Here is a 15,210-nt window from a genome sequence, read left to right as displayed (position 1 = left end):
ATACTCCCCCCCTCTATGAGTGCGAAGTGTCTGCACCTTGAGGCTTGTCTCATTTTTAACCATGGCCACAAAGTGTTTGAAATGCATAAATACATCTGATTTTTTCTTCAGACCATAGACCCAAGTATAATTGGTGTAGTCATCTATGAATGTAACATACTAGAGATAACCGCTAAAAGCATGTGTCCTCATGGGACCGCAAACATCACTGTGTATGAGCTGTAATTTACGAGTAGCTCTTACTGCACCATCCTTCTTAAAAGGAAATATATGCATCTTGCCAAGGATGCATCCCTCACATGCATGAGGAGGACTTGACTCCAAAGGAGGCAATGCATCAACCATAGCATGCTTCTGAAGTGTCATCAAGCTGCCATAGTTAATGTGCCCATATCTGGCATGCCATAACTCCGCATTCTGCATCGCAGCAGAGGGAGTGCTCAGTGAAAGTGCAAGATCGGGTCTTTTCTCATAAATTTCAAGCTGAAAAAGACCCCGATATAAAATGCCAGATAACGTCAAAGCATAGTCATTCTCTTTGTTGTCTTGGACTGCACACTTAGCATCATCAAATATGACCCGAAATCCTCCTCGATTGAGAGAGGGCACTGAAAGCAAATTCTTCTTTATACCTTGCACAAAAGAACATCTGTAATTATGAAATCTGTGCCATCCGTGGATGTGAGTATGATGTCACCCACTCCAAATACTGAATAAGAAGGATTGTTTGCACAAGTCTTCTTTTTAGCAGGTGGTTCATGCAGAGATGCAAAAAGACTCTTCGTAGAAGTGATGTGCTTCGAAGCACCACTATCAAAATACCAAGTGTTCAGTGTCTCATTGACACTGAAAGAGCATGCATCCTTTGAAGGGTCATAGCTGCAAGTCAAGAAAGCATACGGGTCATCCTCAAGAGTGGTTGTAGTATCTGGACTAGCCACTGGAAAATATGAAATGCAAGTTAAAAAGGTATAGTGCAGTTCCACAAAGTTGGCTATAACATCTCCATCATGTGCATTAGGAGCTCATGCATATGAGACAGCCATACTTGAATTCCTTTTCTTTTCCTTAGCTATTCGGGTCTTGCATTCACCAATGTAATGACCTGGCTTCTTGCAGTAGTGACAAATTCCCTTCCTCTTAGGCTTATCTGCATCACCTTTAGCCTTATAAGAGGGATGTCCTGAATCAGCTTTATGCTTATGTGTGGGCTGATTTCCATGTTGCTTTTGCTGCCCTTTCCCTTTAGCCTTATAAGAGGGCTGTCCTGAATCAACTTTATGCTTATGTGTGGGCTGATTTCCATGTTGCTTTTGCTGCCCTTTCCCGTTAGCCTTATAAGAGGGGCTGTCTTGAATAAGCTTTATGCTTATGTGTGGGCTTTCTCTTTGAGCTTGAACTTAGACAGCAAAGCATGCTCACCAGCCCTTGTTGCCATGTTCTTTCTTGTCTGCTCTTCCTGCAACAAGAGTCCTACCAACTCGTGAAAAGAGAGAGGATTGCTGGCCCCCCTCAATGATAAATTCAACGAGGTGTGGAAACCGAGATAAGACTTAGGAAGAGAATTCAGAGTCGTGGTAATCATCTTTGAATCCGGACTAACCTCATCTATATTCAGCAACTATTCCCTCAAATCCTGAAGTTTTGTGAGGTGAGCATTCATGGAATCTCCCTCATCCATATGTGTATGAGATAGCTCTCTCTTCAGAAAGGAAACTCTAGCATCATTTCTTTCTGCAAACATGCTCTCTAAAATCTCCCAAGCTGCATGGCCATTCTTGTTCCTGCAACTGTGTCAAATCATTGTCTTATTGTGCCCATGCTACAGCAACTATAAAGAATGTACCTCATTGTGTGACGAATATGCTAGATGGCCTCTTCAAAGAGGGGTAGATGGAGGCTGCCATTACTCAAATTTGGTCGTAGAAGGGTGGAACCCTTGAGAGTTAGGCGTCTAGTGGGTAGAGGAGGCTCTTTGGAAGGCTAGTGCCACAGGCCAAGAATATAGGCACTTAGTCATTAAGATTGGGAGAGAGCACTTAGATGCCATTTGGCATTCTTAAAGAACCTCAAAGAGAGCAACAATCAAAATCTGTTTGTGTGGTAGCTCAACAGGCATACTTAAGGATCCATGCCTCCAAAGTACAACACATTTTGCGCATGTAGCTACTCCATCCTCCTTTTTTTCAGTATATCGTAAGAGGTAGACTTGAGAACTTGGCCAGGATGCTGCTTTAGCATATTCACTCGAACCATCAAGAGACCTAGCGATGATTGCCTATAGTGAGCTCTTCTGGGTATGCTCTTCTCTGAAGTGGAGTTCTCAACAAAGGTGTGAGATTAGGTGCCTCAAAGTCACACAAACAATAACGAATATATTATGTTAAGGAGATGCTTGAGGCCTTCAGGCCCTCCTAGGATAGAAGTGGGTAGGGAAAGATGTACTCACTCCAGCCTTCTTCTAGCATTTCTCGGGTGCTACTTTGACTTCCCTTCAATTATTTTTATAGGGATCTTTGATGTAGGGTCCATGTAGCCATCCCTCTCTTTGTGGTGAGGCATTTGACTAGAAAACAGACCTTCTCCACTTGGCTTATAATATCTTAATCGAGATCTTGAGTCTTCACCAAATTGGTCACTTGCTCCTAAATTTGTAGACGCAGGCTTCCTAGATGATACACTAATCCTTTGGGCTTCCCGGAGAGATGAGTTTGCGACATTTCCATGATATGGGGAATTCGATCTACGTCATTATCCAGGGACACAGGCAGATTCTTTTCCTATTTAAGATCAGTTTGCTTGGGGCAGCCTCCTAGACCCTTTTCTTGTCATCTTTGTAGCTGAGACCTTAAGGTGCTTTGCTTGATAGTGTAGGAATTTGGCCTAGTAGCTCTACATGTCCCAATTCTCCAAGAGTGCATGACTACGACAATGATGACTATGAGATGGCACTTTTAGCCTCAACCTTGGATTTTTTCTACTTCGCTTTGAGGAGCTTTTTATAGGCCCGTTTAGGGTATTATGTTCTCATGATGTACTTTTGTCTTAAGCTTGGTCCTACAAGTTTCATTCATACTTAATAGAAGTCTTTTTCATGGGGGTGAAAAACATTATGACTATGAGATTACAACAAGTTCATTGTCTCCTTGATTGAGGCTATATTGCTTTAGGTGGTTTCATCAATAGGAACTAGCCACTTATGTTGCTCTGAGCCTTAGTGGAGTCCTTTGACATGTGTCAAATGGTATGTACCTTAGGCTTCAGTTCAAAGGTCAAATGTTGTGTTGTAGGTGTCACTGGGGATTATAATGTTAGCATGGTAGGAGGTCGCTTCGATTTTGGAATCAACCATTGTTAGCTTTTGTATTGGATCACTCCCACACTCTCTTACAAGTAGAGTGTTGGTAGTCAACAATATGCAGCCTTGTGCCATTGTTTCCATAGAGGAAGCATGGACTAGTTGAGGAGACTACTTTGGAACTTTTTTGAACAAGCTTTGATGGGATCCCAAGAACATCAAGCATGGCAACGGTGATCCTTCTGTACGTGAAAGGTGGACTTGAGATCATTGGCCACGTGATGCAATGCTAGGTCCTACCAAGCAATCTTTTTGTTCGAGCCTAAGATAAGGGATGTGACCCTTGAAGTAGCTCATATGGTATCTTGAGGAAGAGACTTTTGTATGGGGGTCTAGGAAGCCTTTATCACGTTGGATCTTCTTAAATACCCATCTTCCAAGGTGAGTCTTTCCCTTGATGAAGAGCATAATTAGAAATTTAGCAATGCATGAGCATAGTTCTTTCTCAAGCCATGCTACTAGATCAAGAGAAATTTACAATGCATGCGCTTAGGTCTTTCTCGTGCAGAGATGAGATAGGGCGCCAGCTCCTCCTATGCCATCCACAAGTTTAAGGCCCAAGGAGGTATTAGGGGCTCTCGAACACATTGGTTGGATACATTGGGATACTAGACGAGTTAGATCCTTTTGAACATGAAGCAAGACAATGCAAATGGCTCCAGTGCAAAGGATAAGGATCTTCTCACCTATGATGGGATAAAGGGGAGCATGCTTGAGAGTCACCATTTGCTACTCCAAATTTTGATATTATTATGCATAGTCAGCTTGGTTCATGTCCTTGCCTTTTTGTGAATCTTTGTTTTGTAAAAGGATGGCCTTTCTTGATGATTATGTTGGTAAAAGAGCCCTTGAGCCTTCTCCTTATGAGACCCTTGCACCCCAAGGATTTGCAATCCTCTTCATACCACACATTTCAAGAGAGGGGAGGCCATAGATACGCTCAACAAGAGTGATTAGATTGGCATTGTAGAGGTTGTGGGTCACGTGGGAAGTGAAATCTGAGTATAGGTGTCATAAAATGGTTGCCAATCAAAATGCATGAGTGTGGGCTAAATCTATAATAATGTCCACTGTGAAAGAAAGAAAGAAAGAAAGTCTATTAATGTCAAAGAAAGAAAGAAAGAAAGTCTATTAATGTCCACTAGAGATCAAAAGGTCTATGGGACAGCAAGAAACCCTCTAGTACATTTGCTTTAGGGAGGGCACATGGCAGCTCCTAAGGAGTGCAAAAAGCCACCCCATTATTTAGAATACCTACATGATAGTCTGGAAGAGTAAATAGCCATACATCAGTTTAAGACTGAGAGTCTTTTGGTTTTGATTTGAACTCTCTGATTAGTGCTACGCCTTCATGGTAAACTGCCCATTTTCCATCCTTTCTGGCAGCCCTGACTTTAGCTAATTCAGTTGCCTTAATCTTAAGTTGAGCTTGTGTAAGCTTCTCTGCTAACCATACTTTGGTGCCCTTCAACTTGTAAGATTGTCGAAGAAGCTTAATCCGCATATCTTTTGACTTCAGTGTAAGGATAGCATGACCTTTATAGTGCAAAATAGAAGCTGGCGTAGAGTTGTCATCATCCTGCTCATCATCATCCACCCATTCAATGTTGGGCAAGCTTGCTTTGATCTTTGTCAAGATTTCACTATATGTGTCCTCCTCTTTGTACCAATCTTCTGGGAGTCCCCCTATTCTAATCTTCAGCGCATTACCACATCTAGCTTCGTGTTGTTTAATCTGTGCTTGAATATCTGACTTACATGCTTTGGTGTCCACTTCCACAATCACGTCCTTCTTAGCAGTTTGTACTTCAGTGTGAACAAGATCTTTGACTGTAGAGGACTAGCTGCGGGGTAGGGGGGGAATCCTTACAAGATTTTACAGCCTCATCAATTACTGCCTGCTTACTAGGCCCTTCCAGAATGTGAAGTCTAGCCTTTACTTCTACCAGTTCCAATCGTAGCTCTCTCACTGCCTACTGCAGATAAAAGATCTGATCCTGTTGCCCAAGGATGGGTCGTTTTGAGCCTTCTTGTTGGTAATTCCGTGCATATGGAGAGGGTGTCATGGCTGCAACTGTAGAGTACCGAGTCTTGATGGATGTTGAAGGAGTTGAGGGAGTTGAGGGGGACTTGGAGGAGAGGGTAGGCCAGTAGTCCATAGTTGGCTGTATGTTTGAACCCCCTAGCTTAACCTAACCCCCTCGGGTTGGGTTGGGGGTTTAGCCCAACTGGGGGTTAGGGTTAGTTGGTACGGAGGGAGAGGTACGAATGGAGAGGTACTGAGGGGCGGTACGGTACTGGTTGCATGCTGATGGGCTGTACGAACAGGAGGAGAGGTACAAACGATGGGACTGTACGGTATTGGCTACCTGCTGATGGGCTGTACGGACGGGGGTACAGACGACGGAGGTACGGACGGGGAAAGAGAGGGAGAGAGAGGCTAACGGGAGAGGAGAGGCTGAGCGGGGAGAGGCTAGCGGGAGGGGGAGGCTGAGCGGGAGAGGCTAGCAGGAGGGAGAGACTGAGCTAAGGTTGCAAAATAATTCATTGTTAGTGAGATCTATAAGTTTGCAAGGATTAATGATTTTGAAAGAGCCATAAATTATATATTCAAAGTGATTGCAAGGGGCGGATGGGTAGGGGAAACTTCAGCTGAAGTATTTTGTGAGGGTAGCAACAGAAATCCCGGTGGAAGACTAACAACCAAAGATGGTCTGTCCAAAAGGATTCACTAATAACGAACAGAAGAAAGTCCAAGAAGGCACGGCATATCGCATTAGCCAAATCAGGGGCGGTTGGACGATTCACCGTAGGGCAAGCGGTCAAGGAAATTAGTGTGGGGTTCACTAGAGGAACCGAAGTTGATGGAGATAATCAAGGAACTTCCCAGCGAAATCCTAAAGCAAGCCCAAGAACTCTTTCTAGAGTACAAGGATGTATTTTGCATGGTCAATACAGATGTGAAGGGGGTACCACCGAATCTAATTCAACTCCATATCCCTTTGATTCCAAATGTAAAGCCGATTTGACAACAAAGGTATCGAATGAAACCCAACTATGCCATGTTGGTAAAGGCTGAAATAGATGAGCTGCTAGAGCATGATTCATCTAACGAGGTAGATAGAAACGATTGGTTGTCTCGAATTGTAATTGTGCCAAAGAAAAATGGAAAGTTGAGAGTCTATGTAGGCCATAGGAAGCTTAACGAACAAACTATCAAAGACCCATCCCCACTGCCATTCACGAAAATATCATAGACAAAATGGCAGGGCACGAGATGTATTCATTCATGAATGGATACAACCAAATCATATTGGCCAAAGAAGACCAAGAAAAGACCACCTTCATTACCGAATGGGAGGCATACTCAAGCAAGGTGATGCCTTTCGAACTGAAGAATGCACTAGCCACATTCCAACGCTTCATGGTGGAAACTTTCTAGGAATAGAACAATGAATTCCTAGCAAGTTTCCTAGATGATTTTTCTATGTGTAACATGAGCAAAACACACTTAGACTGCGTGCAGAAGGTAATACACAAATGTTGAGAGACTCGAATCTCTCTCAATCCATACAAGTGTGCGCTCTGTGTGTTTGTGGGGTCTTGTTGGGACACACAATTTGAGGCGAAGGCATCATGATCTAAAAGGCAAAAATTGATATCATATAAAAAATTAAGAAACTAAGCAATGTCGAGCAATTTCAGTCATTCGTGGAATTCTTGTGCTTCTATAGGCATCCCATCAAAAAATTCATGGGGGTAGCCAAACCTCCACGTCACTCACAAGGTAGAATAAAGAGTTTGAATGGAATCTAAATCAAATCGAGTCACTCCTGATCTTATAGGAGATAGCAATGAAGGCATCAATTCTCAACAAGCCAGACTAGAACAAAACCTTTCATGTGCATGTGGATGCATCCAGGATGGCGATTGTGTCCGTTTTGGCTCAGCCAGATGGGAACATGGTTGTTCCTTCCTTTGAATTATTCGACCACCAAAAGGGCGGCCCTAGGGATTGTGTATAGGTTAAAATGTTTCGACACTATCTCTTGGGCCACACATTCGTCTTCTATGTGGGCCACCAAACATTGCTCTATTTGATTAATAAACCAATCATGAAGCCAAGGTTGATCAGATGATGATGCTATTGTTGCAAGTATTCAATTTCAAGATCATTCACAAACTTGGTTCATCACGCTGTGGTGTCGGCTACTTGTCTCGCCTCAAAGACAAGAAATTGTTATGCTCTAGCCGAGATAGCATGACCTCGGAAAGATCGGTGGGCATTTTCTCTTAGATGACCGACTTCTGTAATATTTCATGTGCGTAAATTAAATGGTCAAGGGAAGTAACTGCCAAGGTCCTAGGTGAGGGTGGATTGGCATCGACTAGGTGGTTCTGAGTGCTCAGGCCTAGGTGCACCTAAATGTGTAAGGTCTAAAGTGATGACATGTGGCAGGAGGGAACCATCTAGGGAATTGTGGGCTTGTGGATAGGCATGAAGAAAAAAAAATTACGTATCTTGCATGCATGCAATCCATGAGAGAGGCTGGGAGGAAAAATACAATGCCATCGCCTGTGATTGCCCGTGATTCGATGAAAGGAACAGATAGTAGTAAATAGTATTCAGAAATCATAGACAATGGTCTCTCGTATACAAGACTATTTACTTTTTCGATGTACGAGGACAAGCATGAAGAAATCATGTATTACGCTTCCATTACTATGTTCCACAAAAGAGGCATCGAGAGATGAATGGATTGTCCTCAGTTCTTAGAAATATACGCTGATCGTAAGCCACGTGTACAAAAACTAGGGGAGCGAGCAATTGTCTTGGACCCAAGACAATTTGGTACTAGTGGAATTTCTTAGACCAAGTCTAAGGGTTGTGGTCCTGCATATTAATGGCCAAGATGAAGGCCTACCGAAAAGATTGGACGAATTGTCTAAGATTCGTGAATTGCTGGTTACAAACCGGTAGTAGAGGAGAAAGGGATGGCATGACCGCCATATCAAGGAAAGAGCATTCAAAGAAGGCATGTTGGTGCCATTGTATTTTTTTTCAAGGCCTCCCCTTGGAAAAGTGTTAAACATTTGGCAATAAACCCACATACCCTTGTGTGGTGTGTACTCGTGCGTGTGACTCTCTCATAGGGTGCGTCATCATTGGCCAAACAACATCCTATAAAAATCTTCAGTGCCGGAAGGCACAAAATGAGGTGGGCTTGTGGAACCGAAGTCAAAAGAGTCTATGAAGCTGCAGTGCCCACTCAACCTACTCACTAATGTGTATCTCAAGTAGTGCTGATCCGTACACCTTGGCCATCAAACGGTGTGCTTTGTCCAGCAGGACTATGGTATCGACAACCCAATTTTTGGGAAAAGGTGTAGAGAGCTTCATTACATAGCTCGGCCAAGATAAGTGCAATTACCTCCAAGCCATGAGTCGAGCTCAGCTTGACTAGGAAAAAACGCAAGTACAAAATACAAGGTTGAGAGAGTTCTAGACATAACTCTGCAATAGGGTTAACTAAACCTACCCAACTCAATCTAAAGTACTCAGATAAGGAAACAAAATTAAATCATGTCGAACTAAAAATTAGAAAACTAGTAACAAAGCAGGTAGACATATATGCTCTTAGAGATGGCTGCATATCCCTACGAGCCACCTAGTCTCCGGTGAAAGACTGTAGAGGGTTGGTAAGATCCCCCCGGTCCAGTGCTCGCTCCTAGATGCTAGGAGTGTCTTCCTATGCACTACCATCTAGATCAATGTAGCTCCAACCTGTCGTGTTGGGATGAAGAAAAAGGTCATCAGATCCGTTGCTACCACTGCATATTAAGTGATGTTCATCCTCAATCAAACTATCCTCATAGATTTAATAGAGCTAGGGGTGTCTATCCATCTACCAGTTTCTACCTCTAGGTCATGGGAGCTGACTCTAAATCGGCAAATAGCATGTCACTTGTAAATGGAGATATTGTCCTCTTGTTGTATGTTAATTTGAACATTGTTGCTCATTGTTTGTTAACATGGGTTCTCTCTTTCTTGTCAAACTCCATTTCACCCTTTTGTCCACCACTTTCTGCTCCTCAAAAGTGATGGAAGCCACAATAGAAAAAGGATGGTTCAAAAAGGCACCCAACCCTTGGAAAAGGTGGGATATACCATTCTATTGCTATCCATTTTTTTAGTTTGACCATATAAGAGATCAAGAGACATATTGCTTCGCTTTCAAGAAGTAGCATTCCGGTTTCTACCGAAATCTTTTACCCCTAGCTCTTCTATTAGGAATCTTTCCTAAATTCTTTCTATTTATTTCCGCATTTCTTTTGCTAGATTTGAGCCCCATACTTGACATAGACCACCAGCTGCACCAAAGAATTTCCTCATATTCCAGATACTTGTTGGGCATCATATATATAGTTATCACCTATCGTTGAAATTCTCAAACCAGGTGAGGCTATCTAGACATGTAGAGGCTCCAGCAACATTAAATTTTATGGAGGAAGATATGTACCGGAAATATGTACTTTCGAAGAAGATTTGCATTGAGCTCTGACGAACCAAATACTGAGAGATGGAAAAAGACTGCACAAATAAATCTGTTTCAAGAGAGGAGTCTCATTTATACTAAATGCGAATTATTGAGCCCACTGCGGTGACATTTTGTTCATTCTGTCTGTCCTATAAAGCTTGTGGGTGAAGACGTCCAAGTTAAAGTAGCCTTTTTGGGTAATTGATTCATACCACAATTTTCATTGTTACTCTGTATATCTATCTTTCTCATTCTCACTCTTTGTAGCCCTTTCCTTCTTAGAAATGGATGTATTTACTTTCGTCAGTCGTCAAAGAACATGAAGATCAGGTCGAAGCAGTTGCAGCTAAGAATTGTTGCCGCTCTGGTAGAATTTAATTGACCAACTGGTGTCCTTGCAGGGTTGAATGATACAGTCTTTGATGTGGATCACGACAGGGATCGTGCACTGTCCCAGGGCCTTGAGCCAAACGGGTTTAGTTTTGATGGCACTGATGGACCAGGAGTGGACTATGCATTGAATAGGTAGTGGTTCAACCCAGAGTTCTATGATAAGCATTCTGCATTTTTCAAAAGAGTTATATGATAAGCATTTTGCATTTTTCAAAAGATTCCATGTATACATACATACATATATGTATGTGTGTGTGTGTGTGTGTGTGTGTGTGTGTAGGATCACCAAAGACCCTACGATTGCAATCTATCCATACAGTCCAGAGCGCCTAGTATCTAACCCAAGTAAAAAACAAATCAAACTCCAGTCGCCGTGGATGAATGCCAAATAGCCAAAAGAATTTTCAAAAAGCAACATTTGGAAAACGAGCTCTCAGATACTGTCCAATGATACCCAGCAAATCATGAGTATGTGGACAAAGCCAAAAGAGATGAAGCACAGATTCCCACGGAGTATGACATCGTTGACAAACAGCAGGAGTAATATATCTACGTGCCATAAGCTACCCAGATGGGAAAACTCCCAACAAAACTCGCCACCAGAAAATTTGTTGCCAAAGAGGAACTTTAGAATCCCAAATATGGCGTAGTCTCTTCTGCCACCACTTTGCAGGTCAATGCATATGCCAAATCTGATGTGCTCGGTCCGAAGCCCAAGGTGAAGGCAACAGAACTTTATACAATGCCGATACCATAATATGAGACAATTTTAGCGGACGGGATGTGGACACAGAAGGCCGAATAGTCTAGTCCTAAAGCTTGTCTTCAATCTCGACGAGTGGAGGCACAGGCAGAAAAGGCTAAAGCATAGAATCAATAGTATGCCACACATGACGATAATGCATCCCATACCATATTTTGCAGCTGCCAAAGGAAAAGAAAGGATAGTACCATCATCGTCATGAATGACATCTGCCACCGAATAAATACCTTTGAAAGTGAGAAAATAGGAGCGTCTAGGCTCTTGCACCACAAGAGGCGGATCAAAAGCTCTAGACCAATGTATGCTTTCAGCTCTCAAAGAGTTGCCTTGCATAGAATCACGACCATGCCATTCCAAATGGGGGAGAATGTGCTTCCAATCTAATAGCAGTTTAGAGATAAAGGACAGCCTTTGACCTTGCCCTCAATAGAACCAAAGAGAGTCCCACTGCGTGGACTGCCAATGACCAAAAGCAAGGGTGGTGATTTGCAAAAGCAAGAAACGGATCATGGCAACCCAAGGCTGAACACCATGCATGGATTGTAACATCAATTTCCCTTTATGAGCAAGGATATGAACATGAATATTCAGAATGCTCAAGCCCCCATGCATCTTGGGTGAACATAAACGAGACATTGAAAGCAAGTGTAGAGAAGCAATATCTGTCTTGCCAAAAATGATCAAAGGCAAGTAGAAGTGAATGTATGCCACCAAAATAGATTACACTTTCCAGAGCCTAACATGCAACGGCCAAGTCACCAATTTCCAATATTCAAGCTTCTTTTTCAATTTTTCAAGAACCCAGTCTGTTTGTTGACGACGGGTCATCATCCAACCCAAAGGATAACCCAAGTGACGAACTAACTAAGTAAGCGGAACAATCTCCCCCGGCCATAAAAGACTATGCCAGTCTTTAGCATAAAATGGTAAGAGCTTTGATTTTTGAAAATTGACATGAAGACCAACAGCCATTCCATATATAGAGAGAGCATGCATAAGGGAAGAAAAGTCTGTCTCAGTATTCTTTGGGGTTCAAAACGAATGATCAGCATAAGCTTGAGCAATCATTGGGCGACTCCCTTGTATTTCCAAACCATGGAGCATATTAGTAGCCACCAAGTGATCCAGGTATCGAAGCATCGGGGGTGTGGTAATAGCATACAAAAGTGCACTGAGCCGGACAGCCTGGGCGAACAGAACTGTGAAGAGTCCAAGTCTTAGAGATATCTCCCGACAAGATACAAGTAGCTTGACTGTCACTGTAGAGCCAATATATGACATGCTGCATTTTGTGCCCAAATCCCAATGCTGTCATGGTCTGTGAGATAAAATCCCATTGGATAGTGTCAAATGCTTTAGCAATGTCAACGTGTAGCAATAAGACCTCCTGCTCAGTGTATTTGGCATATTCTATGCCAACATATACATTGGCAATGCTATGTGTAATATGCCGACGAGGAATGAAACCATATTTGCAGGATGAAGGCCATCATGCAAAAATCCTTTGATATGATCAACAACCATCTTAGTAATGATCTTGTAAATAACAGGCATGAGAGTGATAGGCTCCAATCAATCAAAGATTCACATAGTTGCTTCTTGGGAAGAAGCCTACCCAACCCTTTTTTCCATGAGGCAAGCATGCATTGATTCTGCTAGGTAGATTTAATCATACATAGCAAGGTAGGCTTAAGAAAATCCCAATACTCAAGAAAGAATTCCACAGTGAGACCATCCCAGCCAGGAGATTTTCATCTACCACATGATTTTACTGCATCAAACAATTCTCTTTCAGTGAAAGGAACTTCGAACTCCAAAGCCTACACAAGAGAAATAATTGGATTGACATGATGTAATAAAAGGTCTCTTGCTGAAAGAACCTCATGAGTAGAAAACTCGGCATGCCCAAATTGTTGAGAAAAATAATCAACACAAACTTCAGCAAGCTGTGCTCGAGAAGAAGTCCAAACCCCATCAGGCAAGAGAACTGTATGTATATATGTGTATATACATATATATATGTATATGTATATGTATATATATGTATATACATATATATATGTATATGTATATGTATATATATGTATATGTATATATCCATCACGGAGTTCACCTTCTGTATTACATAGTCTTTGATAATTTAAGTTGTGGTTTTACCCAAAAAAAAAAAAGTGTATGTGTCAGATAGATTTCTTTGTTTACTAGACTTACAAGGAAATCTTATTCTTATTGTAATTCAATGTCTTTGAAATATAAAAACATACATGGATTCCACACAAAAAAAGTTGTGTGGGTGTGTGTATATCAATCCCCTAAAAGAAGTGTGTATAACTCTCTCTCTCTCTCTCTCTCTCTCTCTATATATATATATATATATATATCACCAAAAAACAACACACACACACACTTTTTTAAATTTGTGAAAACTTTTATGCTTTATATCACAAAATAGCTATCCAAAATGGGATATGCCAAAATACATCAACGCATATGTCCTAAACTGGGAAGCTAGAACATACATCAAGAGAAAATCTCACTGCAGGTCAAGTCTACTTCATTGTGAGTTTGCAAACAATCAAAGAGAGATTGCTGCAAAGAGCGACGAAAGAAAACAAAAGTAGAAAAGATAGGATTACCATAGACTCTGTGGTTTCTATCTTTCCAGAGAGTCCAAAGTGCTCGGTAGCGAACCCAGGAAAAGAAAAACTTAAACTCCAGTTGGCGAGGATAAATCCCAAAAAGCAAGAAAAAACTGTTGAAAGTAGCATGAGGAAACACACGCACGCACGTGCACACACAAACACACACAGAGAGAGAGAGAGAGAGAGAATGTGAGTTGGAAATTGTGTATTCTAGTTTTTTTTTTTAATTTAAATATAGGCGTGCGCGCATGCACACACACAAACACCGAAAAAAAAAGCTATGCATATTGGAGTGAAGTGAAGTGCCTTCTAACAACTAATTATATTATGTGACTTAGAATGGGGAGTTTAGGTAGGATCAATGTTTCTTCTTTTACATGCTCTATTTCATTTCAGGGCACTCTCTGCGTGGTATGATGGTCGAGCTTGGTTCAATGATTTGTGTAAAAAAGTAATGGAGCAAGATTGGTCATGGAACCGTCCTGCTTTGGATTACTTGGAGTTGTATTATGGTGCAAAGAAATAAATACTTTTTGTATATTGACCTAAACAAAAGACATTTCGATCCTCCAAAATTAAATGTACAAAAGGCTTTGGTTCATGAAGGGAGAGTCATGTAAAGAAGTTCACATTTCCATAGGCGATGATAGTATGTTGAAAGTTTGTACATATTTTGACATGCACTATGTGGGAGACTTTGTAATAGTCAATACAAGGTTTTTTGAACGACTCATTATTTATACGGTGCATAATATTTCAAGCCTTGAAAGATTTCAGGTATATTTCAAATGTAAATGCTCATGAACGCAGCACCAAATGCATAGTTCCTCATTATTGTCGCCGTGTTTGATCTTTTTGTGTCGATCGCCCATGTGTCTACTGTTACGCATATTTATGTTGTGATATTTTTGCACAAACAAGCATCAACAAAATGTTCCTTTTTGGGCATGAAAAATTGGCACATTTATTATCATTTGAAAATCACCATGATACAATAACACCAAATAAAAGAGAGTAATCTTTAAGATGCCCCAACTTTTTTACCATATTTTGTAAAATGACATGCTCCACCTTCATACCATCTTTTGTATTAAGAAAATAGAAATTCTCTATTTTAGAATATTCTTGAAAAGGATTTGAGTGCATAAAAATTATTTTAAAAATTCACTTTTTAAATTAAGGCACATTTTATTAATACATAACTTGTTCAAATATGTGCGAAGTTTGGAAAAAATCAATAAGTGGTGAAGATTTTACCCTAGATTTACTATTATACAATTTCAATGTCATATGTGACAATAATTATATTTTCATTAAGGTAAACATCAACATTATCAATTAATTGTTTAAATCCTCCTTATAAATGTTTTTCGTAGCCTCTTCATCCTTGTGTGAACAAATTGCGATTTCATTTGCTCTAATGTCTCTTTTGAAGATGTAAATATGATATAGGAAGGAATTTCCCATTAAAATTCGTATTTTCTTTAGCTAGAGTTTGTAAGCTTAAAATTTATA

General features: G+C 41.1%; 1 protein-coding gene across 2 annotated transcripts in view; it reads left to right on the top strand.

Annotated features, from left to right (window-relative positions):
- The window catches only part of SS3 (starch synthase 3), a 152,048-nt gene extending 137,590 nt beyond the window's left edge, over positions 1 to 14,458 (top strand). The window contains exons 14-15 of one of the 2 annotated variants that reach the window (XM_087396091.1): positions 10,299 to 10,422; positions 14,092 to 14,458. In XM_087396091.1, the coding sequence (XP_087252217.1) occupies positions 10,299 to 10,422; positions 14,092 to 14,221 (254 nt within the window). In that variant the 3' untranslated portion in view covers positions 14,222 to 14,458. The remainder of the gene's footprint in view (positions 1 to 10,298; positions 10,423 to 14,091) is intronic. The other variant, XM_087396090.1, reaches the window with a different exon arrangement.
- The last annotated feature ends 752 nt before the right edge of the window (positions 14,459 to 15,210 follow it).

The sequence above is a fragment of the Dipteris shenzhenensis genome, chromosome 25, assembly GCF_047967505.1.
Source record: "Dipteris shenzhenensis isolate YYH24624 ecotype China chromosome 25, Dip_SZ_1.0, whole genome shotgun sequence".
NCBI lineage: Eukaryota > Viridiplantae > Streptophyta > Polypodiopsida > Gleicheniales > Dipteridaceae > Dipteris > Dipteris shenzhenensis.
Note: the sequence above shows the minus strand (reverse complement) of the source record. Positions and strands in the feature narration are given on the sequence as shown.